This window comes from Siniperca chuatsi, linkage group LG10 (assembly GCF_020085105.1).
Source record: "Siniperca chuatsi isolate FFG_IHB_CAS linkage group LG10, ASM2008510v1, whole genome shotgun sequence".
NCBI classification, from domain to species: Eukaryota; Metazoa; Chordata; class Actinopteri; order Centrarchiformes; family Sinipercidae; genus Siniperca; species Siniperca chuatsi.
This window is the reverse complement of record NC_058051.1, coordinates 18,439,873-18,465,848: the sequence shown is the minus strand read 5'-3', so window position 1 is coordinate 18,465,848 and position 25,976 is coordinate 18,439,873. Positions and strand designations below refer to the sequence as shown.

Below are 25,976 nucleotides of genomic sequence, written 5' to 3'. Positions count from 1 at the left end.
TAATCGGTGAAAAGCCCCTGTCCTGGGTGGGGCTTTTTAGGGCTCTATTCTTGATTGGCTACTTTCAGCCTCTGCTAATGAAGCCCCTCTCAACTAACATTAGAAGACCACTGTAAATACCATCAGCAAACACTCACACATACACACATACACACACACCAATGCTCCCTTCTCCCCACCACACCCCGGGCACCACATAGTCGCCACGCTCTGTTGATTGCCCAGAATGTTTGAGCGGAAAAGTTTATCGGGACAAAATTACACCCCTCAAACCTTCTCTTCACCCCCTCCACCCCTTCCCTATTTCTCTGCAAGGCTTTCCCTTTGTCTTTTCAAACTGCTCTTTTAAGCCATTGAGCTGATAGGTGGACACGTTTTCACATTTGTGGCAAGCAAATGTGTTTCCTTTTTCTCTCACTGATGGAGAAGGGATGGGAATGTGATTGATGAATGTGTGTGTGAGTATGTGTTTGTGTCTATGTAGGATCTGTGCATGTTCTAGTCTGTGCATGGCATATATGACACCATTGCCTTGAGGCTAGAATTGAACCTTTTGACCGTATCCTTCATTCAGGATGCCGGCACTTATTGCTATAGTGTTACGTTTGATCCTATTCATTCCATATGCTCGGCCCTCTGACACATGCGGAGCAGAGAAGATAGTCTTTGATGACATGCTCTCTTGCATGACTTAATTTCGACCCATTGTACTCTAACTGTACTCTAACCATTGTTGATAAGGAGTTAATACTCACACTCTCCACGGAACTTATAAATACTTAAATTTGCACAGGAGGTAAAAAAAGACACACACTCACAGTAACACATTAACACACATATGGTCAGTAGAAGATTAGGATTGTGGCAGCAGTGGGCATGCCAGTCTGTGGGACATGCTCTGACAGCAGTAATCCCTCCTTATGCACAATTGACATGGACAAAAGGATAAGGCCCTGTATAGATGTATAGATTTGTTTGTTATGAAGCCTATGTTCTGTCACCTGCAGCTCTGTCTACGATCACTTATTTTGTTTCCATGGAGCACAGCAGACGCTATAGCAGTGTACAATCCAATGCAATAGTCCTGCAACGAATACTCTGTGAAGCTGGAAGTGGTGGCCTAAAGCTTTGACGAGCCTGCGGGTCACAAGCCTATGTTTCAATACAGAGAATTCTGGGTGGGAATTGAAAGAGTAGCGCTTGCCACCACTGAGATCACTGAGCAAGGGCCACTCCCTCATTACCACAACTGAAGTGCCCCTAACCCCCAACTGCTCCAGTGGAGCTGCTTGGTGGCCAGCAGATCAGTCAGTGGTTGTGCTGGGTGGCTTTTGGGTGTGAATGTGTGTGGGTGTGAACAGGGTGTTCGTGACAAAGAGAACATTGCTCTCAGCGATTCAGCAATACTTCCCTGGTTATACGAAGGTTTAAAAAAAGTTTAGAATGTGTTCAGGCAGTCAAATAACGTAGGAGTTAATTTGAGAATACAACACATCAGTATAGTTGATGTTTGGCATCTTTGCTCTGACCGCACACACACACATACCTGCACAGAAATGTTATAGCTGTTGTGATAGCAGATATCTTGGTTGTGGTGAGGCTGATTAAAGCTAAGCAGCAATGATGGTTGTGTTGCGTTGGATAGATGTCGCAGTGGTGCATTTCACATGCGGTGGTGATTTAGCTCTATGGTCATTTTTGAGGCTTTTGTAAATGGTGCTTTTGTATTTAACGTCATTATATTGAAGATATTTCTAACTTTGTCCACCCCATTTACGTACATGAGTAGGGCAGACATACAAAATATTACAACAACAATCTAGGTTTTAAATATTGTTTTAATTTCAAATGTTTTCTATTTATTGCAGGGCTCATGCTCCATATAGTTGAAAATGATTAAATTGCAATATTGTTCTTTCTTCCGAATGAACTTGTCCTCATTCTCGCAGTTTTTTCTGTTCAAGTATGTTTAACTCTCTGTGTGTCAGTATGTGTGTGTGTGTGTGTGTATGTGTGCCCATTAGTTTGAATGCATGGGTGCTTTTGTGTGGGCATAGTTGTAGGTCAGAGCTACCATTAATTATTGATAGAAGAAGTGTAGCGCATGTGCTGGCAGAAAGTGTTGCTAAGCAAGAGCTTTAGCATGCCAGAGACATCTGCGAGAGAGACAGATAACAAGTGAGAAATAGACAGATAGAGACTGAAAGAGTGATAGAGACGGATTCATATGACCTATAGCTGAGTGTGTCTCCTACCTACTAAGGAATAGAGACAGAAAGACAGAAAAAGAGAGAGCAGTAGAAATAGACACCGGCATCTCCTGTTAGACACAGAAAGAAGTCCTCGGGAGAGCATCGAACAGGGACCAGCTTAAATATCATAGGAAAAGCCTTTTCTTTTTCTTTTTGCAAAACAAGATGTTTTAAGGATGTACAGTAGAGGATAACATAGCTATATATGTTTTTTAAAAAAGGTAGTAAAAAAGACATAGAGACTGGGACTGATCAGTGTATCTGAAGCTGTGGGTGTTAGAAAGTCCTGAAGATGATGAGCCGCCAGGCTTATTTTTACCGGGTCCCACCCCAGGAGCTCCATCGCCGGAACCAGCTCCATGCTGATCCGGCCAAGACCAGGGCTTTGCAGACTGTCATTGATATGAAGGTAGGACTTACAGTGGATCTGGAATAAACCAGAGCAGGCAACATTTTAAGTAATAATGTGCTAAATGGGGAGTGTGTATTGCTGCAATAGATCAGTTCACAGCTTCATAAATTTTAGTGTGTTTAACTGTTTATAACACCAGCTGCAGAGAATCTGTTCGCCAAACTAATTTGAGAACAGCGAGTTTAAACTGCGGTAGGTGTTGTGATAAGAATTAAAGTCTGATGTTGTGATCTTGTTTGAGCAGTGTTGTTTGCTCTTCGTTTTCAGCATGTTGTCTGGTTTAGTCTGATATCCGCTTCATACCAACAAAACTTTAATTCTTGATGAGCACTGCCGTAATGTGTGCAGTAGTAGAGGATCTGGCTCGACTGTAAATGCAGACACAAACATACATGCACAAACAATCTAAAAAGCATTGTCTTATTATTGCCTTGTGTCTGTATGGCGGCCATGCCCAAGTAAAGGCCATTATTGGCCCATGCAGAGTTGAGCACTTATTCAATTTGTTTCAAATGTCACATATGGAAGCTTTCACTCTCATCTCAGCCCTTTGAAGTTGTTAGAGCTGTGAAAAATGCAGTTGACTCCACATGTGTCTGCGTGCACACCCAACCACACACATTTATTGTTCATTCAGCAAACCCTTGTTCCAAAAGTGGTTCCTTTACAGCAAAACCACAGTTATTTTTCACACATACTTTGTGATTTGTCCACCTATTAACAAACTGCACATGTGCTTGCCCGGGATGCCCGGTGTTGTAAATGCATGAGAGACCAAATCTAAACCTGTCTGCATTAATTAAAAAAGCCAAAACAAACATTGTCAGAATGATTAGATATATGAAAGGAGAGAGATACTGTCACAGTCTTCTTTAGCCGATGTTGGTGATGATGAGGAGATATTTCCCTGCATTGTGGCTTTTTGAAACTGTTGATTTTGTTGAGTATTGATGCAACTGTGTAAATTCTATATGTTCTTGGCCTATGAGTGTGTAATGTCCATCACTGTTTGTTCCAGTGTCTGCGTTGATGTTTTTTCTCAGTGGCATATATTTCCGTTTTGTGATTACAGAACACCAACCCCCCTTTCTGTTTTGATCCTGATGTTATCTGGCAGGTACAGTAATGAGTGCTCACCTCTTGATCCTTCTGTCAACTCAACATGGGCTACAAATATGCAGTATTTGTGTTTTCCTCTATCCCTATCATAAATTCTTCCTGGGTTGGAATGCTGCACCATCATGTACAGTAGTTTATGTTTCAGCGGTTTTGAGGCCCAGCTTTTCTTACATCTATTGCTATTGTAGCGAATGTTGTTTTTGATATTACCCTCTGTATTTTCTTTGGGCTTGCCTTGTTTCTCTTCCTCTGGGTGATGTTTTTTCTCTCTGCTCTGGAGCAGAAACAGATAGCAATCAGTTATTAAAGATAAAGCATAGCTTATAATACAGAAATCAATGTGAAGCAATGGAAATGATTGAATAGCATAGTCTGTGTGGGCATTTTTGTATTGTGTGTGTGTATGTGTGGGATTTGGGTAAGGTGGAGGAATTCCCCTAGATACCTGAAAGCCCCACCTGGGTATACATTGAAAGTCTCTGTCCTTGCATACACTCTTTGCGTGTGTGTGTGTGTGTTATATGTACCTTTATGCATTCCTGTTTGCTCGGTATATGTGTGTTTGTGTGTTTAGGATGGTATATGCAGCACTGTGTGCTAGGCAGGGCTGATGTCAGAGGATGTAATAGAGGTCAGATGCTTACATGTTGCCTGTGGTTTGTGCTGATGGCATCATGCAATCTGCTTCCATTTATTCAATTACCTTTCTCTTCTCTTCCAAGGTTTAGCATTTAACGTATGTCTGAACCCCTGCAGCTAAACAACCTCAGGACCTGTCCATGACAGACCCTTCCATTCCTTCATAGATACTGCAAAGGAAAACTTCTTGGCTGCACAAAACTGCCTGCCTAGATATTTCCCATGTTTTACTGGAGATTTTAGTCAGAAATAGGGGTACACATTAATAGGTTATAATCTAGATACAGGACGCTATGAGGTCTTCTGTGAATATGCTGAATCGCTGTTAGTGCTGTTTTAGCCAAAAATTTTTCAAAGTGACCCAGGCAGATTTTGAATATAGGGTTAAGCTGCTAGTATACTTCATCAGAACTGCTTGTCGGGTGTCCCCCCCACACCTTTCCTATGTTGGAATTGGGGAGGCTATGTCTGACAATTTCTTTAACTTTCCGAAACCAACATCTGACATTCACTCACTTCACGCCGTGATTGGCCTGCTGTGCAGAGAAAGTGAAAGCGAGAAAGAATTCAGGGTTTAAACTTCTCCTTTAAGTTCTCTTTTAATATTCTTTTCACAGCTATTTCTGTCACTTTTCATATGAACAAACGAGTGCAGCACTATGAATGTCTTCCATGAGAGACTGTCTGAAAATGTACGCCACTATCCCCGTTTTTAAACGACAGCGTCTCCCCCCTCTCTATGACTGATGTTTTTTTGTTTACCTGCTCTCTCCCTGTATTTGTGCTTTTTTGCATGGTGTTTTAGAGGGATAAATTGATAGATCAGTAGATAGATAGATAGATCATTCAACAATAACATGTGAGACAGATAAGCTCTTATAAGTCCAGAGCCTAATTTTCAAAGTCAGATATTTGCTGACTCTTTGCCTGCCTACTGTTGCCGGTGCAGGACACCAAGATTTCTTCCCTGGAGAGGAACATCAGAGACTTAGAGGATGAGGTCCAGATGTTAAAGACCAGTGGCCTGCTGCACCCTGACGACAGACATGATGAGCTCAAGCAGGTGGAGGTCTACAAGAGCCATTCTAAATTCATGAAGACTAAGGTAGAATATCTCTGCACACCGCCTGAGACAACTTCACACTGCATGACCTGAGTGATGCATATTTGCCTTAAAACATCAGTTACAACTGCGAACCTGTTGTGTGCATGTTGCATGTCACCATTGCATTCTCATGGAGAAGCAAGCAGAAGTGTGGAGAAATCTTAATGCCAAACTCCATTTTAGAATATGTTGTGTCTTTTGGCTGCTTTATCAAGCCTCTTAGCCTCTCGTGTTGCATGGATACCAAAAACTCCTACGCTTATAAATTGACTTGTTATTTCATATTTAGAGTGAGGTGAAGAGTTTTCTTTCTTCTTCCTTATTTCCCATGAAATGCTCGTGTGCCTTACCTACCTTACCTGTGTGTTGCCCAAGCATTGTTCTGCTCTCCTATCGGTGACTGTGCTGAGGGAGCAAACTCAGGCCCTATCAGCTTACAGCACACCGTGTCTGTTTACTGTCCTACCTTTAGCTGGCAGGAAGACCTTTAGAAAGGCCTGACTAAGATACTCTATCCCAGGCTGTATACTGGTTTATTCATTGGGACACAGCAGTGCACAGACTGACATGCACACATTTGAATAGGCACATGAACATATGTACACGAGCCATGTTAAAAAAAATGAGTTTCTAGCTGAGAGTGTCCATGATGGCTGAGGCCCATGAGTAGCACTCCATGTGAAAATGTTTCTCTTTGGTTCATTAATGGCGCTCTTTGTAGGGCCCATTTGTCATTGTATCTGGGAAGTTTCCTGATGCAATCATAAAAGAGATGTTTTTATGAATGGGGCCCTGACAGATGAATGCGAGCTTACAATGACAGAGGAAAGAGCTCTCTCCTCACCCGTACTGACCTGGGATGATATACATCACAGTGATGGCCCTGGCTCGCTCTCCCGTGTCTCATCTTTCTGCGTAACACAGAAAGACACCACGCACATGAATATGCACAGGCACACAGATTCATTCTATATCCTTGAAGTGTTTGGGGTCCTGGTCTGTCAGCAGTGGTGGTGACTGGTGTTGAGGTGACAATGTGATAAGAGAAACCAGTGAGGACAGCATCCCCGTCCTCTCTGGTTTCCTCTCTGGGCTTTGATTTACTCAAACACTAGAAAGTGGCTTCTGAGAAGATGAAAATGTGTTCAAGTATGATAGGTGGGCATTAGAGCAGGTGAATTTATTTACCCAGATATGCAGCAGAACGTCACCAAGTACAACATTCTGAAGCCTCAGCTGTGTGGTTGAGGAGTGCAGTGTGGAGGAGTGTGTAGGAGCACACAGCCAGCTGTCTAACTTTCCCAGCTGGCTGTGTGCCGTAGTTTAGTGGCTTGCTGTCTTCTTGTCTCTGTGTCTCTGTAGGAGCAGGCCTTGTCACCATGTGTGTCTTCCATCAGAACAGCTTCCACCTTCCTCCCCTACCCCCAACAGCCCTGGATCACAGAACAAGCAGAAGTACCCCTCTCATTAGTCTTTCTCCTCTCTCATCATTCAACCTAATATTCTTTGAATTCCTTGTTGCTCTATCACTTTATCATGTTATTTTTAGTCCACTCCTTACCCTTTTTCCGACTTCTTTTTCTCCCTGTCCTCTCACCAGTCTCACATCTCTGATCATGTCTCACACAGTCCCTTTTGACTCCGCCTCAACTTTTGCCCCCCGTCTCCCATTATTCCTCCCTCTTTCTCCCTGCTCTCTCGGGCTGTTTCTTTCTATGAGTGAGGGTTGATTGGCTAAGCTCTGATGCAGTCAGAATCCCCCTGCTATGAGGTGAACCCTGCTCACACAATTAGAGAAATCTCTCTTCGAATCAGCTTTGTGCATTTTTGGCACCAGTAGACAGATGACAATCTTCTGCACATAGCTAGCCTCAGCACAGAAACCTCCCTCTGTTAGTGCATTTGATTTCCATTGTGGTTTTCTGTCCTGTTCTGTATGGCCTTCCTTAAAACAATCTGTAATCTGTCAGCTATGTGAGTATAATATTGCTCCCCGTAACTTTGTCTGCCTGCATGTATGTTTCACCCTTTGGCTGTTTGGCTTGGTGTGTCCAAAGAGCAGACAGTAAGCCTGGGACTCCCCTGGGTAAGGACTGATAATGTAGGGCTGGGTAATATATTGTAATGTATCATCTCTCCAAATAAATGGATCATGACACAATTGATATATTTAGATATTATAGTTTACAATTTCATGTCGAAATGAATGATAAAGTTTAAAGATAAGTTCAGTTTTAACAGAATGTGTCACAGCATGAGAAATATTTCAGACTTTCTTTTTAAAAAGTTATAGGGTTTGTTATAGTAAAACAATCTGACTTACTAGAATGAAAAAGTTACACTTACCATTTCCATATTGCCCACGCCTATATTAAACAGCATGTATAAGCCTCTTGCTGCATTCAAAGGAATGTGTGCTTTCAAAACACTTGCTTGTTCTGAAAGTTCTGTTTGGGAAAAATTGGTCAGATTCAGTAACATACAACAGCAACACACGCATTAGTGTGTTTTTGCAGGAGGTGTGTTTTTGTTTATGTGCATGTGTGTTTGATTTTTTTCTCACTTTGAAAGTTTTTGTTATCTGCAAGTGCAGTATATCAGTTCACTCAATGATGACTAAAAAGTTTTCATAACAAATGTGTGCTTTTGTTCCTGTGATTGTCAGATAGAGCAGCAGAAGCATGAGCTGAACAGGAAGGAGTCAGAGATGCAGGCTCTGCAGACCAAACTAGAAACGCTGACCAATCAGAACTCAGACTGCAAGCAACACATCGAGGTGCTAAAGGAGTCGCTCAGCGCCAAGGAGCAACGGGCCAATACACTGCAGACAGAGGTCAGTACACACTCATACACAGATACACACACATACAGACAGACATACAAAATCCACAGATGTACAAACACACACAGATACACCCACACAGATGCAAACACTCCCCATGATGCTCTGAGCCATCCCCCACCACTTGTAAAGCTACAGCTTTCGATGGATGAAGCTGTCTGAAAGTGGAGAAGTCTGTAGATCGCAACTAATATGTTACGGCTGTTTTTAGCTTTCTGTGGTTTTACAGGGATTAATAAGTGGATCTATGTTAGTGTGTATGTTTCCCGTTATACTCCTTTGGGCTTTTAGTCCTTTTCTTACTTGCTTTTATGTTTTGCTAATTCATTAAAAACAACAAGTTTTCGTAGTCCACGGACAACAGAGAAATTGCAACTGTTCTCAGATACAAAACATCAGGACCCTAAAAGAAACTGCAAGTGTACACAATCCTGTCTTTTTCTGCCTTGGTTTCTTTCTCTTTCTGTTTCTCTAAAGGACACTGAGGTGGGTGGAAAAAATGTCTATGCGTGTGGCATAGTCCACCAGTGGGCTTGTACGTGTGGGCAGGTCAGTCAGTCAGAAGGCTTGAGAAAGCTGGCAGCTTTTTCTTCTTCACCTTTGAAGTTTCTAAACTCTGTGGTTCTAATGATTTTATCACTGCTCTTAGGGATGGAGGCGGGTTATATGTGGAGAGATGTAGGTGTGTGTGTGTGTGTGTGTTGGGGGGGGGGCATTTAGCATTTTTCTCCATCACTCTCAAGACTTGGAACTGATACTTTAGATCTCTTTGTGTTAGGCAGTTGAGAGTGGCCTGCTAACTATGTCCACTCATCATTGCAGGAAGCAATTTGGGCCAAAATTAGGGCTAATTGTCCATACATGTGCAAGGAATTTTGGCCCTCGCAGTTAGCTGAATACATCATACTTAAAGGAATTGGTTTTCAGTGGGTGGTTTTGTGTGTGTACATGTTTTTGTTTGTGTGTCCTACTGAAATGGCATGTAAAAAAAAAGTGTGTGTGTGTGTGTGTGTGTGTGTGTGTGTGTGTGTATGTGTGTGTGCACATGTGTGTCCTTTTGCCATAGGTGTAACTTTATGGCGAGACCAGGAGACTTGTCACCCCCAGTAATTTATGATTTGTCCCCCAAGTTAACTCTTATCATGTGCCCACTACAATCTTAACCCACCGAGAGAGAGAAAGGGAGAAAAGGGTTCCGCAGCCTGTGGTAAAATGATGGTGGCTGCAGCGGACCAGTTTCAGTTCCAGTTTCAGTCAAATGACTTGCTGAAACCTATCACCATTGATGGCTAGCTAATGTTTTTGGCTATGAGTTTAAATGAAAATGATGCCCTTGAGTGGGCAGGTGTTGTGTGTGTATCTGTGTCTGTTAATATGATGCAGATATATGTATGTTACTGCATTAACATGTGGGTGCATGACAAGGGAATGATATAATTGACTGCAATGCTCCTGACACTGGGCACATCACTGTGCTCTGTAGCCTGTCTTCTTCTTCTTCTTCTTCTTCTTCTTCTTCTTCTTCTTCTTCTTCTTCTTCTTCTTCTTCTTCTTCTTCTTCTTCATAGGCTACTGCTGCAGCATGTAATCAGATCCGGCAGTCTTGATCACCACAAACACACACACAGTCACACACACAAACCCATACACACAAAAACACATACACTATCAGTGCTGATTGCTAGACTCTCATCTCCGGTCTCGAGTAGTTTTTTCCTGCTATTGAAGTGGCATTTACCCCCGCTTAGGAAAGGCTAGGGTTTCCCGGACTAAGTGGGAAACCCAGAGGATGAGTACAGATATTGAGTGCGCTTGAGGCCAGCCATGGCCCTGCATTCCTTCATATTATTACTTAATCTCCCTTCAGCAGTTTGTTTCAGCGTTCCTACATCTCATTCAAAATTCCTCACGAGTCCCAGACTTTTTTTCAGTTTCACTCATGATTACTGGCCCATCATCATCACCCCATGTATGTGTGTGTGTGTGGGGGTCTTATCATGAATGACAGTGATTGGTACAGTAGTGCACTCCCCCAGAGACAGACTGGTGTCTCCTAGAACTGAGGAGCAGCTTCATCTCACAGACACTTTTCTCTAAAAGCAATTCACATCAGGATGGGACTAAGAGATGGGACCAGTCACCAAACAGAGCAGGCACTGTGAGTGAGGGAATGAGAAAATGGAAGTATATTTATTTGTCAGTCAAAGTTAAGGACAGCTTCTAAATGGGCGTGATTGAATACGTCTCCAGATAACTGGAAAATGTGGAAAATAATGAGTGTACGCTTGTGTGTGAGCATTGTGAGTCTGCTGCCCACGTCTGTGGAAACTTAACCCTTTAATACAGTATGTGGATGTGTCTTTCCTGCTCCGATCAGGACAATGCAGGGCTGTAACTATACTCCAGCAGATCAGGTAACCTAACAGAGACCCGCCTGCATATTTAATCAGCCAGCTATGAGGAAACAGGCCACAACCCCAGAGACCAAAGAGACCAAATCAGACTGTATTAAGATGTGTGGGCCTGTTTATTTTACATCCAGTTAGATGTATTCACATGGGCAAAACAGATTTTAGTTTGGAGTGTTCTCTGATCTGATTTGTGATTCCACGACAAAGTAACATTCCTTACCCTGAAGTTACAAAAACCTCTCTGTCATTTTAGTTTTCATACAGTACTTTTCCAAGAGCCAGAGATAAGGACAAACCACAGTTATCTAGTATCTGCTTAACCTGCAATATCCATGGTGGTGCATATATCCCAGAGATGTGCAAGTCAAGCAAATAGTTGTATTATACCTGCGCTAGCTAGCTCCTCATCCTGTCTGTGTTACGACAGGGCTTATGCCTTGCATCAATGACTTAACCCAATCTGCCAACATATCTGCAATATTTCAAATCTAAAATGGACAACAATCATTTCTGTGAGTTGGGGTTGTGTTGTAGTGCCACAATCTCAGTTCTCAAGTCAGTATCGAGTCACTGCATAAAAGTAACTAAAGGATGAGATTTGCATAAAACTTACATGCTGTATGCATGACTGTATTAGACCCAAAGAGGTGTTATTTTTTTCATTAGAGACATCTAGGCATCCTTGCTCATTACACATGGTTAATGCAGTGCATGATTATTGTCATTTTAGCAATGAAGAACACATTTCCCTGGACAAACCTTTAGGATTTTGAGGGGCGAATTCACAAAGAATGAATTGGGGTCGTTGATAGCACCATGAATTGTGCATCATTTGCAACCGCTTTCCACTCGTGTGGAAAGAGATGTTTGATTTGAAAGAGAACTTATTCTAATTATTTAATAACTCCCCCTCCTCTTTCATTCGTTTCTATCTGCAGGATGTGTCTTATTTTTCTATGACTCACTCTGTATGGAGTGATTATTATTTGGGGTGCTTTAACTGTGCGTCATGCCTCTGGGCGCATGGAGAGCTGTTTTCTCTGCTACTCTGCTCTCTGCTGGACTGTTATAGTGCGTAACCACCGTCTCCGTTTCTCACAGCAGTTTTATGTTCTTTTACAGTTTAAGGCCCTCATGGTGAATATCACGTATTGTAGGCCTACTGTCTCTTTGCTACCTGTGCGCATACAGTATGATGTACTGTGATGCGCTATTGCTTCGCCTGGCTACAATCACTGCTGCCATGATCACTGGAAAGTCCAGGTGTGACGCCCCTTATAAATGCGCTTCAGTTACCATCAACTCTCTGAAGATGCTAATAATTTCACTCTTAACTGTGTGTGGCCATTAGCGCTGGTGTTTGAACTGGAATTTGACCTTGTTTTTCAATGTGGCTCATTTGCATATACAGGGGCCAATTTTGCGCCAAATGTATGCATATTACCTCATTTACATACCTGCAAATAGCACCGGAGCACCGAGACGCTATTTGCTTGGCAGCGCAGTTAGGGGTGCAGTTCACCCTTTCCAGGTGCTTTGAGAATTACACGGTTTCATTTTGTCGTATTTATGCAGGTTTAGCAGCTACAAAAGCCACACAATCCTTTTGTGAATTCGCTCCTGAGTGTGTCAGTTTGCACATTATTTTATGACTTCTGTGTTCTCAACTATATGGCAGCAAACCACAACACATGTATACATGGAAAAACATGAGAAGATTATTGAGCTGTGGAGCTTCTTGAGAAAATGCATCCCTATTTTCTCCTTCACTTTGTACAGAAAAGTTATTTTCTATAAGAAATCCTTTGTATTTGTGGACTGGATAGGCTGTTGTAAGGACAGTTGATTGAACTTTGTTTTGTGATAATGTACAAGCCCCCAACACTTCTCCTATCTGTCGATCCTGCTCCACACTTTTTTCACAAAAATAGGCCCTGTGTGTTGTGGCCTACTTGTTAAAAGGTATTGCAGAGATTCATGTGGAAATACTAGACATATATGTCTTAGCATAAATAATTTCTTGGCATTCTGTCTGTGACTCTGCTGTCTTCTTTAGCACTAAATCCTTGAGAGTCACATAATTTTTAGTTATTACTTAAAATTTTTTGATGCAACAAATCATGTTGTATTTAGTGTCTCTGGCAGATATTAGTTATGGTTTTCATTTTGTGAAGGTCGACATGCTTTCATTTACATATTCATCACTGGAGGTGAGTATTTTGCAGGTGGGCACATACCCACACAGGGGAACTCCAGACCTGAAGTAGGATCAAGGTGCTTAATCAGTCTAAATCAGGCACATAAATAACACAGTAATATAACAGTAGATATTTTGTTCCTCACTAAAAGTGTTAGTAGTAACACGCCTTTAATGCACATTTTGCGATGTGGCAACACGTCTGTGTTTACAGAGAACAGTCTGTGGTATTTCACTTTAACTTTCTCAGATGTGACTTCAAATATCTTGTGTTCTCTTTCATCACCAGCATTTACAGTGTGTCTGCCAGAAGACCTCCACTGAGTTTTGATTTTGAGGTCGAGGTGTAATGACTTGAAGAAGATATAAATGACTCAAAAATGACTTGCTAACATCAACCATAGCGACAGTGATGAATAGGGAAAACAAGAGGAAAATAAAAAAGAATCTGGAGCGGGAAAGGGAAAGAATTGAGGATAGATGGAGTGACAGGAGGAAGTGAAAAGTGAGAGAACAGAGTTGCTTGATGGATGTAGAAGGCTGTGGGCTTTTGTCAGTGAGTGATGCGATGGTACGGTGTGCTGTGGTCCCTGCTGGACTATTTTTGTTGATCTTTCCTTGTTCTCTTTGCTGATTGATGGTTCATATAGGTAGTGAGGCGGAGAAAAGATGTGGGCTCAACCTGGTTACACTCCGCCCTGTACTCTCCCCCTGCTGTGTTCTCACTCTCTGTCTTTCTTTCTGCCTCATTCCCTTTTGCTCCCTTCGTCCATATTTTCTCTTCCCTCATACTATCTGCCTCCATCTGTCTTCTCCCCCCCCCATTTTCTCGCCTAATTCTCCTTCTCCTCTGTCTGTTCTCATCTCCCATCTGTTAGTACCACTGCAAGAAAGAGTGTATGACAAATTTAACATAAGTGAGAAGTTAATGAACACATTTAAGACAACAGTGAGGTGGTTGGCATAAGCAAGTGGAAAACAGTCCCTGTTTTAGGCTGACCACTAATTACATTTAAACCCTGTGCCTGTTGTGATGAGTTTCAGCCACTGCAGACCAGTTATGATATGACCTCATTTGAACTTGATTGACCACGGTCACCACTCTCAGACCCAACAGCATGCTCCTGGGTTCCTGGGGTGGTGTGGTTTGGGATGCAGTGTGAGTAGCAAAGCGTCCAGGCCCCCCAGAACAAACATGGCACGGTCCAAAATAAAGCCCCCGCGATTTCTTCAGAGGCCATGTGGAAAAGACATAAAGTGGAGTTATAGGGGTCAGAATGGGGATGAGATATTTAATGGTTTACACAGGGAACGAGGTAAATATGTGCACAATAGAAGGACCCGACAAACACAAGTGTGTGCACACAGCTACTTATGCATATACACACAACACACACATTAGTGTTGTCATGCAAATATGCATGCCGCATACTTCAGCAGAAATGATGCGTTAAGTTAGAGGACATCCAAGGTAAATTTAATTTTGTGATGATTTATCCCACGTGAAAGTCTTTGGGAAGTGTGTGCTCTTTCTACATTTGTTCATGTATTCTATTGTTGCACATTTTGAAAGTAAACAAAAACACGCAGAGAGAGTAATGAGGGCTTTGCTTGGTCTGCTGTTAGTCAGTAGCTGGATAACTAGTAGGCAGTGAGGTGCTGACAGAGACAGCCCGAGACAATACTCTCCTTTCTTTTTGTTCTGACCTCCTCTCTCCTCAAGGTGACCCTGCTTTGCTCAGACCACTTAACCTCTAATTTCATACACATATAGACACATACACACATACAAAGATACATTCACACGAACATGCAGTGCCACAAGAATACAGTTAGAATTTTTACCCCCACTTACAGAAAGTTCAATCTTTGTTAATGGTCTTTCAATAGAATGATTGCACCAGAAGAAGCAGAAATACAGTACGGTCCTCAGTGTGTTTTGGCTTGAATCTAGGGATTTCAGTTTCGGCTAATTTTGCTTTCGATTACCTGACACCCAGTAACCGGTAACTAACTGGTTCATTTTTAAGAAAAAATGCAAAATGATGTGACGCCTAAGGTGCTTTCTTTTTAGTCTGGCACTCCATTGACTCAATAAGCTTTGGTGCCGCATTTCAAAGTGCTATCCATATAGAGGGGCTGAAATTTTAATGTTTTGTGTTTATTGCCGCATTTTTATCATTTTTGTCATTTTTGTCATCGTTGCAAAAGAGAATGTGTTGTCAATGATTCCACCTGATAAAATAAAGGTCTATGACTATAGAATTGCTGTTTTGTTAATTAATATGCTTAAAAAAATGATCCCAGACCTATAAATTACAACATTTTGTAACTGCATAGTGGTCAAATTACTGGTGCTTCTAGTGAATCGCTTTCTTTTTTAAGATAATTTTTTGGGGCATTTTTGCCTTTATTTGATAGTGACAGCTGCAGAGATAGACAGGAAAGGTAGGAGAGAGAGAGAGAGAGGGGATGACATGCATCAAAGGGCCGCGTGTTGGAATTGAACCTGGGTAAGGAATCAGCCTTTATGATGTTACGCGCTCTACCCGGTGAGCTACCGGGCGCCACAGGCCCCAAGCATTTCAATTTGGCAGTTTGCACATTACTTTGCAGCATATAACAAAACACTTTTGAATTATCCAATTTAATGTGGCTAAGGAACAGATTTTTAAGAGCTTTAAATTAAGTAGGCTACAACTGCACTTAATCTTTACAGCAAAACAACATTTTGTTTCGAACTAACGATTTTTGTGGAGGAAGATCAACATATCCATATGCTCTGGAGTGATTATGGTTCGTAGTCTGTGACTGTGAGGCCTGCAGTGGAGAACACCTGGAGGGCACTGATGTCTCGGGGATTGGCCAGATAGCACCTTGCAAGGATGGCGAGCCTCGAGAATCTATGTGGTGGCCTATGTGCAAAAAGGCTTTTATTAGCTGCTGGGGCTTGAGGAGCTCTTAATTTAAAAGATAAAGAATGATTGGTGTCTGGTGTCAAAGGATCACACACAAATGCAGCCAGACAGAGTCTACAGATACTTTACTTACAGCAGGATTTTTTTTAGTGAGGCAGGCTTATATAAATGTTGGGAACTGTCATGGGTTCTAATCTGTTCTGTTTCTTCTAAACAGCTCTACAGAGGATGAATGTGGACATTTGCATTTGTGTGTAAAAGTCTTCCCTTGCACTGTTGCACCAGTGTGACTAGAGTCTAGCAGGTTGATTGACATTTGATTTATATCTCTGTTGTAAATGCACGAGCCAGCCTACTCTCCCTCCTATAATGTCTGTGTAGATATTTGCATTTGATGTGACTAAATAGCAACTGTGTTAGTAAGGAAGAAAGTAAAGACCTCTTTTTAACATAAAAAACTAAAACAATAACTAGCACAAGATCCCCAATTTTATCATTTTTGCAGCCCTGGCTATGTCAGACATATACTGTATATATCACTATTTATCAGCCAATGTCTCTTAAGCTGAAGGCAGTGTTTTCTAGGGCTATCACTTTTTATTTGAAATTCAAACCACCACTCAAATGTGGGAACAACTTCAATATTCCATTTGTAATTATCATGCCAAATTCCACAGTGTAGAAGAACAGGCTGTGCCTTGTATTCCTTTTACTGTCGTTCTGATCGATTGCATGTCCTGCTGCTCTGAGCAAATTGTTGTTCTCTTTGTTAACGCAAAACAGAGGAAACTAGCATGCCACACGAACAGATATTAATGACAAGATTTGAGAAGAAATATGTGGAACCATTTTGGATTGACACCATAGATGGAAAACTCATGGGTAAATGTAAAGGATGTGTGCTGGCTTTAAAAATGCAACTGCCTTACAGTAATGTTAGCCATTACCAATGTCATTCAAGCGAGGCAGTGGAGGCAGCACAAATGAACGTAACCCTGTCAATTCTACAATGTAATGGTAAGATTGAAGGTTTATTATTGAACTGTTTGTTTGACCAAAAAAAATTCTTAGTACAAGGCTCACCTGCTGGACATTTCTTTAACGACTCGTGGAAATGGCAGACTCTCAGTTTGCTCAGTTGTCATGGAGATGGTTCACTTATCACATGACCGAACACCTTCGGGATTAGGCTATATCGGTTGCATTTGAATTAATTCAAATGAACATGTTAGTTCACATTCATTCAGAGTTATTATTTTTTAACCTCAGTTTTTTCTGTAGTACAAGATCATGAGGACAGACCAGTAGAATGACGGTTTTACTTGTTGATCAAGCAGAAATCAAGCTGATTTAAGGAACCTACTGTACACTGCAGACCTGTGATCGTTTTGCACATGTGTGCCAGAGTGGCTGTTCAGTGTGGTTTGACAGGAAATGGATTCCCTGGAAACAGGATGTGGCAACTGGCGTGCGGCGCTGGATATGATCAGGAAAAATAATCAAAGAAGGAGCAAGTGTTAATGAGGGGGAACGCCTGCAGCGTCTCTTCCTTTATATGTGCATGTGTGTGTTGTGCACGTGTATCTTGTGTGTGTGTGTGTGTGTGTGTGTGTGTCCATCTCTGTTGGAGGAGGTAATGATGATGGATGGAGGGCGAAAGAGGGATTGAGGCAGCTGTGTGCAGTGAGGGTCAGTGTGATGGTACTCAGAGTGAGTCCCCTACATTTTCTGTGTCATATATCCATCCTCTGGTACAATACCATAAGCATGGCATGATTGATTTTTGGCAGAAAACATTAATTCATTCTGTTGACAAAGATCCTTTTGTTAGTGGATCCTGGGAGTTCTGTGTGAGTGCGTGTATGTGCTCTTGTCTTCTTTTTTTACATCTGCGCTTTCCCATGTTCCCCCTGTAGCCTGTGGGCAGACAGCTGTGTTGCCATGGTTTGATCCACAGATGTCAGAGTCTACAATGAGACTGTGCCCCACTCTCCACCTTGCAGCCCCTGCTGTGAGGCAGTTTACATCTGCTTATTATCCTGAGCCCGCCCTAGGGTGATCCTGAGTCCTGATCAGAGCTCTGACTGTTGCCTTATGGCTTTGATGACACACCTCAAATGACACCCACCCTAAGACCCAGGACAGGGAACGGCCCTCATTTCCGCACAGATCAGCCCCGGTGTCGTCATGTCTGGTTTGGCCAGCTCAGGTGGAGAGGAAATCTTCTGTGTGTGCATGTGCTTGTATATACAGTATGTGTGTGTGTGTGTATGTGTGTGTGTGTAAATGAGAAAACCCAGAATCAACGCAGGGTCTTGGAGAAGCTCAGCCCTTGTTCACCGTTGCTCTGTGAAGTGCTTCATTCTTCCGTTTGACATTGCAACTTCCCCCTGCACCTGTGCACATACATGGCATGCATGAATGCGCTCATACTGTATGAAAATAATCCCACTTTGGTCTACAGGCTGTCTAACCTTACAACCTTCAACAGTGACCTTCTGACATCTATTGGAAGTTTCTATTGCCTCATCAGGAAACTATGGATCATTTAACGCTACTCCTTCTCACATCTGTGTGAGTAAAATATACACACATTCAGGTGTTTATAGTTAGTACAGTATATATACTGTAAACATATGTATTTAATAAGCTGGACTGGCCAATTATTTTATTCACATTTCACCAATCTTTAATAATTAATTAGAGTGAAAGCAAAACTAACAGCAATTGGCTGTTTGAACCCAGCAGTCCACATTCATTACCTTCCTTCTTCATCATATGAGGGTGTTTTGGTTTCTTTTTGATGAATATATTTCAATAAAGAGATATTAGAATGATTATAGCTGATATGGGAGACTCTGGTGGTCTAGCATCATCTTGAAATGAAATAGCCTTCCTTCTTTGAGTGATACAATACAGACTTAATGGCTAGATAAACATGAATTAGTCGAATATTATTTCATAAATTTAGATGATTAATTTCAAAGCACAGGCCTTTAAATAAATTAAGTCTAATGGCAGCCCTATGCTGTATTTATGCAGGCTGGCTGGATGTTGTACAGCCAGAGAAGTGAATCGCTCACACAGCTGTGTGTAGTGCACCGCAGCAGACCTGAGTTCAGACGTCACATACACCCCTTCAGACCCACTCTTGGGATTTAACAACTTTTATGGTGGTGTTGTTAGCTGCAGTGACATTCAAACTTATTCTTTGAACAGAAACACAAGACACACAAGAATGAGTAAAGCTCATGGTGGGTGTGTAAATGTGTGCATGCGTGAAGGTCCAGGAGAGAGATAGGAGATCATATTAGGAATGTTTTTCTGATCAACCTATACTCTACTCACACCCAAGTGGGTGAGCAAGAGTGCAACTGTTGTGCGAGTGTGCAAGTATCAGTGCGTCCCCAGGCCTTTGCTGTGGTCTCCCCATCGTCTCCGGTTCTGCCGTTTTGACTGTGGTCTACTCATATAGTCCCTGTGTTGTTTATTGCGGCCCAGAGCCGACGCTGGGCCTGATACCTTTGCAGATTCGCCTGCCAGAAAAACTTTTATGATGAAATGTGAGGCAGGAAAAAGGGAGGTGAGGACAAACAGAGAAACTGTTTTCTTTAAGCCTCTGTTTTACTTTGCAAACCAGTGTCCAGAATCCACATTTGGCTGTCATTGCAAGCATGAGAGAGGAAGTCAAGGAGAATCAGTGTGTGTTTATGCATGTGTGTGCATGGTTGCATGTTTAATTGCAGGTACATGTATATGTGCATGCAGAAAACTGTTGAATATATGCATGTGTGCTTGCACACTTTAGAGTGGTTATTAGTTTGTGACTGTGTTTGTTTAAAGAAATTCCAAAGAATTAATAGTTTTGCAACCACAGAATCTTGAAAACAAATCAAGGTCATTTTTTTAAATGATATGGTGCTGAGTGAGGGGCTGGAAAGCTTAAGTGGGGTTTGGGGGGGAAATGGGGTGATTATAGATGTGTTTTTAATTCATCTAATCTGAGGAACGCCTTAATGCAATCTCCAATGTCCCTTTTGAATTTGGGCTGGGCCAGAGTAGACAGCAGTGGGACCCTTTATGTCTTTCTGTCACCTTTCACTTTCACTCTTTCTCTCATACACTAAACAAAAAAATAACAAAACAGAATGTAGTCCCAAGTGTCCAGTTGCGGAGGTAGAATAAGTACCCAGTTGTCCTGAAGACCGTAGGAGTTCTGCTTTAGAAATGCACAAACCTACAAAGTCATAGTTGGGAAATATAGGCCCGTCCGAAAGACAACCTGGCTTGAAGACTTGAGGAATTTCTCACACTGACACAGCACTTTGTCTCGCCACAGGACCCGCACCTTTAAACGGCAATAGGAAAACTCCTGGAGAGTTTGGAGCATGGCTGGAGGGATGGAGTGTTGAAAGAGAGGTAGTAGTGGCAGGGAGAGAGAGAGGGGTGTTGTTGGAAGATGACGTTGAGAAGAACGGGACTAGAGGGAAAAGAAAATTGGAGAGGAAACTGTAGGAGAAGAGAGAGGTTAATCACCTTGACGTGTTAGCTGTCTGTCATCTCAGCATGTGTGCCAACTGATAAAGCCATACAGTATTTCCTGTAACAGCCCTGCTGATGGCGTAGTAGTTTTAGCCAGTGGAGGAGCAGCATGTCAGTGGTGTTAATATGCTCAAGCCAAATAATATGTTAAGAATTCCCATCATCTCTATCCACCTTCTTTCACTCTGTCATGTATCTCTCCCATTGCTTTTATCCTTCCCTCCTCATCTGTCCATCTCTATCTCCTTGTTTTTAGCGTACTGTGCCTGGCAGCGGTGAGTGCTTTAAGAGGGTATTAGCAGGGCATCCATACAGTACTATCACAGCTTAGTGGGCCAGTGCTGGTGAGACAGCAGGGATTTCCTGTTAGGCCTCTCTGCTACATTCTTGCTAAATTGCTCCTTGCCAGGTGGGGTTGGAGGGGAGAGGGTTCTCTCTTTCCCCCTTATTCTGTCTCATACACACAGTGGCAAACACACATGCACACACACACACACACACACACACACACACACACACACACACACACACACACACACACACACACACACGCTCATGTAGCAGCACATTGGCATCAGCACAGGATGACGTGCATGCCCTAACATACTGTATGTACAAAGGATCAGTGGTGTCACTAGTGCGTGTGTGTGTGTGTGCATGTGTGTGTGTCTGTGCCAGTGTGGAGTGGGGAGGACAGAGCAGGGCTCAGTTTTAGACTCTGGTTGTCTGCCAGAGGAGCAATATGAGATAAATACTTCACCATCTTACACCTGGGGGTCTGGCCTGCCTCTAATGCTACTGCTTGAGTGGAGCCCTCTGTGTGTGTCTGCGGCCTGCATGGTGCACTCTCATTTTACACATGCACATACACACACATGCAGGCAAGTAGGAACTAACTTTGACCCAACACAGCTGTACCTCTCAATTGTGTTCTCAGTATATAGTAAATGTTAAATGGACTGTACTTGTATAGTGCCTTTCTAGTCTTCCAACCACTCAAAGCACTTTACACCAGTATATCTGTTGTACGTTATTGTTTTTTTCTACCATGGTTTGTTACTCGTTAGTTACTAAAATACTCCCAAAAAGTGGTGGAAGATATATTCAGATAATTTACAAAAGTAAATGTAGCAATATCACTATGTAAACCATAGTCCATTCCATCCATAAAAGTCTTGCATTGGAAAAGTACACGTGCATACATAGGTAGTGTATCACATACAGAAATTTTAAATAAAAAAAATATTAATTTGTCAACTTTAGAGGTGCTGGCAGGCGTACTTTTGAATTATGGAGAGAACCATGCAGGCTAGCTGTTCCCCCTGCCTCCGGTCTTGATGCTAAGCTACAGCTCCTTGTATTGATCTTCTCATATAACTCTTTGAAAGAAAAGGAATAAGCCTTTTTCACAAAATGTTGAACTATTTCTGTAATCTGTAGGAAGCATTTTAATGTCAGAGCTATGTGGGGCATATACTGTTAGTTATGCTTATTTTACAGTATAACAGCGCACCATATTTTATATGCTCATTATAGGCTTTTAAACTCTCAATATGTAAAGTAACTGTCGTAGTAAAGTAAAACATTATTTTCCTCTGAAGTGTATATGAAATATGAAGTAACATAAAATTTAATACTATAGTAAAGTACAAGTACCTCAGAATTGTACTTAGGTACAGTACTTGAGTAAATGTTACTTTCCACCACTGTGCCCTCCCTTTCTGAATCTCCTTAAGTTCCCTGTGAAATAGTTGAGAGATGAGCTGAAGAGCACAACAGAGCCTGTGCTTTAAGTGTTTTCACACCATCCCCTCTGTGTCCAAGTAACGCTTGATAGACTGTTAACAAGCCCTCCCTTACTACTTCCCTTTATCTACAGTATGTGTGTGTCTCTTGAATTTGTATAAAACACACATGCACACCTTAAAATTAAGTTCAAATGGGTTCACTCATTGCGCCATGGAAAAAAGTGCTGGAAATGTAATCAGGTGTTGAAGAGCAACAGAGGAGCACATAGTCTGTTCATGACAGCCAGCTGAGAGTGTGTATGCATGTGCTTGTGTGTGTGTGTGTTTGTGTGTCACTGTAGGTGGTGCAGCAGAACACTGATATATGTCCAATAAGAAGTTCTGGAGTGAGCTCAGATATCACTCATCTCATTGCACATAGCCAGATACGGAGGATTTTAAGTGTGAGTGTGAAGTGTGTGAGCAGTCTGATCTATGGCAGCGCTGGCCCAATTATATAGTCATACAGCACTCTCAATAACAAATGATGGGACAGGCTCCAGGTTCCTTCTCTCTCACACACACTTTTACTGCACCAGTCCACGGTGGTTCATATTATGGACAGTAGGTCAAAGCTGAACCTTTACTACTTCCAAATGTCAACAAGTAAATGTGTTGAGACATGTCAGTTCCACTACTGAATAATAACATATGGGCCACCTGACTGGGAACTGGAAAAAAAAGTCATGCCTTTATAATCTGTTTTGTGTATTTCTTTGTATTTCTACAATTTCTATGTAAGTGTTTCTGTTTTTCTGTTTCTCTGGTCTTTTTCCTCCTCAAACTGTCTATTACCGTCTATTACAGATTACGTTCAACCTATATGCTTGCTAAACTGTATGAATATTGGGTTATATCACCCACTCTGACTCATTTTCTTATTATTGACTTATCTCCCCTTTTCACTCTGGTTGTCTGAATTTCTGTCTACCTGTCTATTAGTATAAGCATTCATGTTGTACAGCACCTCCCTTGCGATCTCTGTTTGACTATATGTCGGTCTAACTCCCTATTGGTCTGTCTCTTCATGTTTCTTCTTATTTGCTTATCTGCACTTAACTTCTTGTCTTGGTCTTTTTTAGGTAGATGCTCTGCGGGTGCGTCTGGAGGAGAAGGAGCAGTTCCTGACCAAGAAGACCAAGCAGCTGCAGGACCTGACTGATGAAAAGAGCACACTAACAGGAGAGATCAGAGACATGAAGGACATGCTGGATGTCAAGGAGAGGAAGGTTAATGTCCTGCAGAAGAAGGTAAGGGAGTCCAGCTAGGTACAGCATCATACAGTGTTGTATGCAGTACATTGTACACAATGTACACTGCATACACTGCTTTGTTAAAGCAGTATTCATTGTACTATACTACAGTATTCAAACATTTGCCAGGAAGAAGTACTGTTGAGTGAATTAAATCCCTTTCATAGGGAAACAAAGAAGTGCAGATATTTCATCAGCGACATATCTGTTGACTGTCACAACATTAGGTAACTTTCCCTGGTTAACCAGCCATACTGGAAATTAATTCTCTGTTCTGGCTCATTGAATCATTGAATGCGTGCCTAGTAAGATCTGCTACTCACAGTTTATCACTGTTACATATGGTAATGACAGATAATTTCACACATAAATGTGTACTATGCAGTGGATGAGACAGATAAGTGAAATCAGCATCTTATTTCTGGTCCCAGAGCAGCGCACACATCCTTCTATATACATGCACACCTGCTCACACACACACACACACACACACACACACTTGCACGGCATGTCTGAGGCCTTAATGACTTTTATAAGGTTAGCTATTTAGACAGGGCCTGTGGCCACCTGTGGTGCGCATGTTTTCAATTCCTCTATAAACCAATTACACACACATAAAGGTCCCCTCTCACCTTCCTTGTTTCCTCTCATGTCCTCAAATTAGATCGCCCTTACTCTCCTCCCACCCTCCCCCTTGCTGAGTTTAATGAAAAAGGGCTCCAAAGGTCACACGTAGTGCCATCAATCTGTGTGTATGTCTGTGCATATGTGAGTGCATGAATATGTTCAAATGCATTATTATGTGTGACCTCCAGGTGCTTCTGTGTGAGAAGTTTAAAGATGACCTTTATGTGCACCCTGCGCTGAATTCTTTTGGGTCCCACCTATAGCTCTTTATATGAGGCACTTATTAAGCTTGCTTGTAGCTTGTAAATTGGGCCCCTCTGCTTCTTGACATTTCATTCGTGTTTGATTTGAACATTATTTCATGGCCAAATCAATTTTTGCTATAGGCTGCCAGTTCATTTTGGAGGCATTTGGTGTGAAGTTTAAAGTTTATGTCGCTAGTTGTGTGTCTTTTATTAAGAGATTGTTGATTACATTGTTCAGTTTGAGGTTGACGAGGCAAATAATTGGTTTGTGCTGCCTGTTGTTGCTTGATGGCTGGTTTCTCACTGGCCAGTTTTTTGCTCTTTCATTCATGCTTTTTCATCTGTCTCTTTGCAGAAAGCCTCCCTCTTCCTATATATCCCTGTGTGTTTTTCCTTTTCTCCTCTTTTTCTCTCTAGGACACATACCTCTCCTTACACATATTGTTGCTCCCAATCTTAAAAGCCTTCTTCCTCATTCATCATGCCACAATTTTTTTTTTAAATCCAGCATTGATACAGCATAAAAAAACAAAAAAACAATGTTTTCATTTGATATTACTATACTGTTTCTTACATGTGTTAACATGAAATGAGTGGAAGAAGTGATATTTTAATGAAGAACCAGGCCAAGTATTATATACAGTGTGAACTGACAGGTGTTTAACTCCATTGGTCACACAGTATACACTGACCACAATCTGATTGGTTTTCCAAACTTCCTATTTCCCAAGTCCCTGGGGCATATAACTTACAGTGCTGTGTCCCAAGGGAAAGGCAGGGGTGGAGCTAGGAGTCGAAGCTAGTTTCCTTTCTGGGCTTCATGCTCTCTAAGTTACTGCTGGCTTATTATAAAATACATGGACAAGCTCTGTGTGTGTTTGAAGTCTTTGCAGGCAGTATGACGTCCTCCCTAGACAAATCTAAATGTCAAGGATGTATTTCCTAACTAAAGGGTGACTGCATGTTCTTGAGCAATGACACTGAGCCTACATCCAGCAAATCAAATGTGTTGAGGCTGACCTGAATGTGAAGCTCAATTTAGTATCTTAAATTAGCTTTGCAATCTTCAGATCTTGGCACGGTGTAGTCTTTGCTGTCAACCCGAGCTCACATAACTGAAATAAACACTTTTATTCATCATTATGACATTTTTAAGATATAATTTTAAGATATATATTTTATAGAAGTGTGCTATACTGACAAACCTTGTCCTTCCACTGCTACCCAATGTACAGTTATTGTTGTTTTGTCCATAATATTAATCACAACAGACAGGAAATATGCAAATGCTTAAAAATCACAGTTGTAGCCCCATTTTCATTTCACTGAATGAAGTTGCACTATACTGTATGTAAAATGCGTGGTAACAGCATTACTCTTTTGATTAACAAGTAAGTGAGCTACAGTAGACGTAAAATGGAAGTTTCTAGTTGCATTGCATCATATCACACCACACTGATCTGAACTTACAGTCTTGCTCACATCTTCCTATTATTGACAGGTAATTTTGATGATTTCAGATGGTCATTTGTTCTCATCAAACAGTACTGTGCAGTCCTAAATATCAGTAATATATATGTATTTTTAAGAATTTCTCAAATGTCCTCTAATTTCCTTAAAATGATTT

At 41.7% G+C, this 25,976-nt stretch overlaps 1 protein-coding gene across 8 annotated transcripts in view; it reads left to right on the top strand.

Annotated features, from left to right (window-relative positions):
* Positions 1 to 25,976, top strand: part of LOC122882453 (ERC protein 2-like) — a 152,254-nt gene that overhangs the window by 12,590 nt on the left and 113,688 nt on the right. For 3 of the 8 annotated variants that reach the window (XM_044209833.1, XM_044209837.1, XM_044209832.1), the window contains exons 5-9: positions 3,737 to 3,781; positions 5,372 to 5,527; positions 6,890 to 6,982; positions 8,193 to 8,360; positions 23,307 to 23,474. In XM_044209833.1, coding sequence (XP_044065768.1) covers positions 3,737 to 3,781; positions 5,372 to 5,527; positions 6,890 to 6,982; positions 8,193 to 8,360; positions 23,307 to 23,474 — 630 coding nt within the window. The remainder of the gene's footprint in view (positions 1 to 3,736; positions 3,782 to 5,371; positions 5,528 to 6,889; positions 6,983 to 8,192; positions 8,361 to 23,306; positions 23,475 to 25,976) is intronic. The other 5 variants (XM_044209835.1, XM_044209834.1, XM_044209840.1 and 2 more) reach the window with 3 other exon arrangements.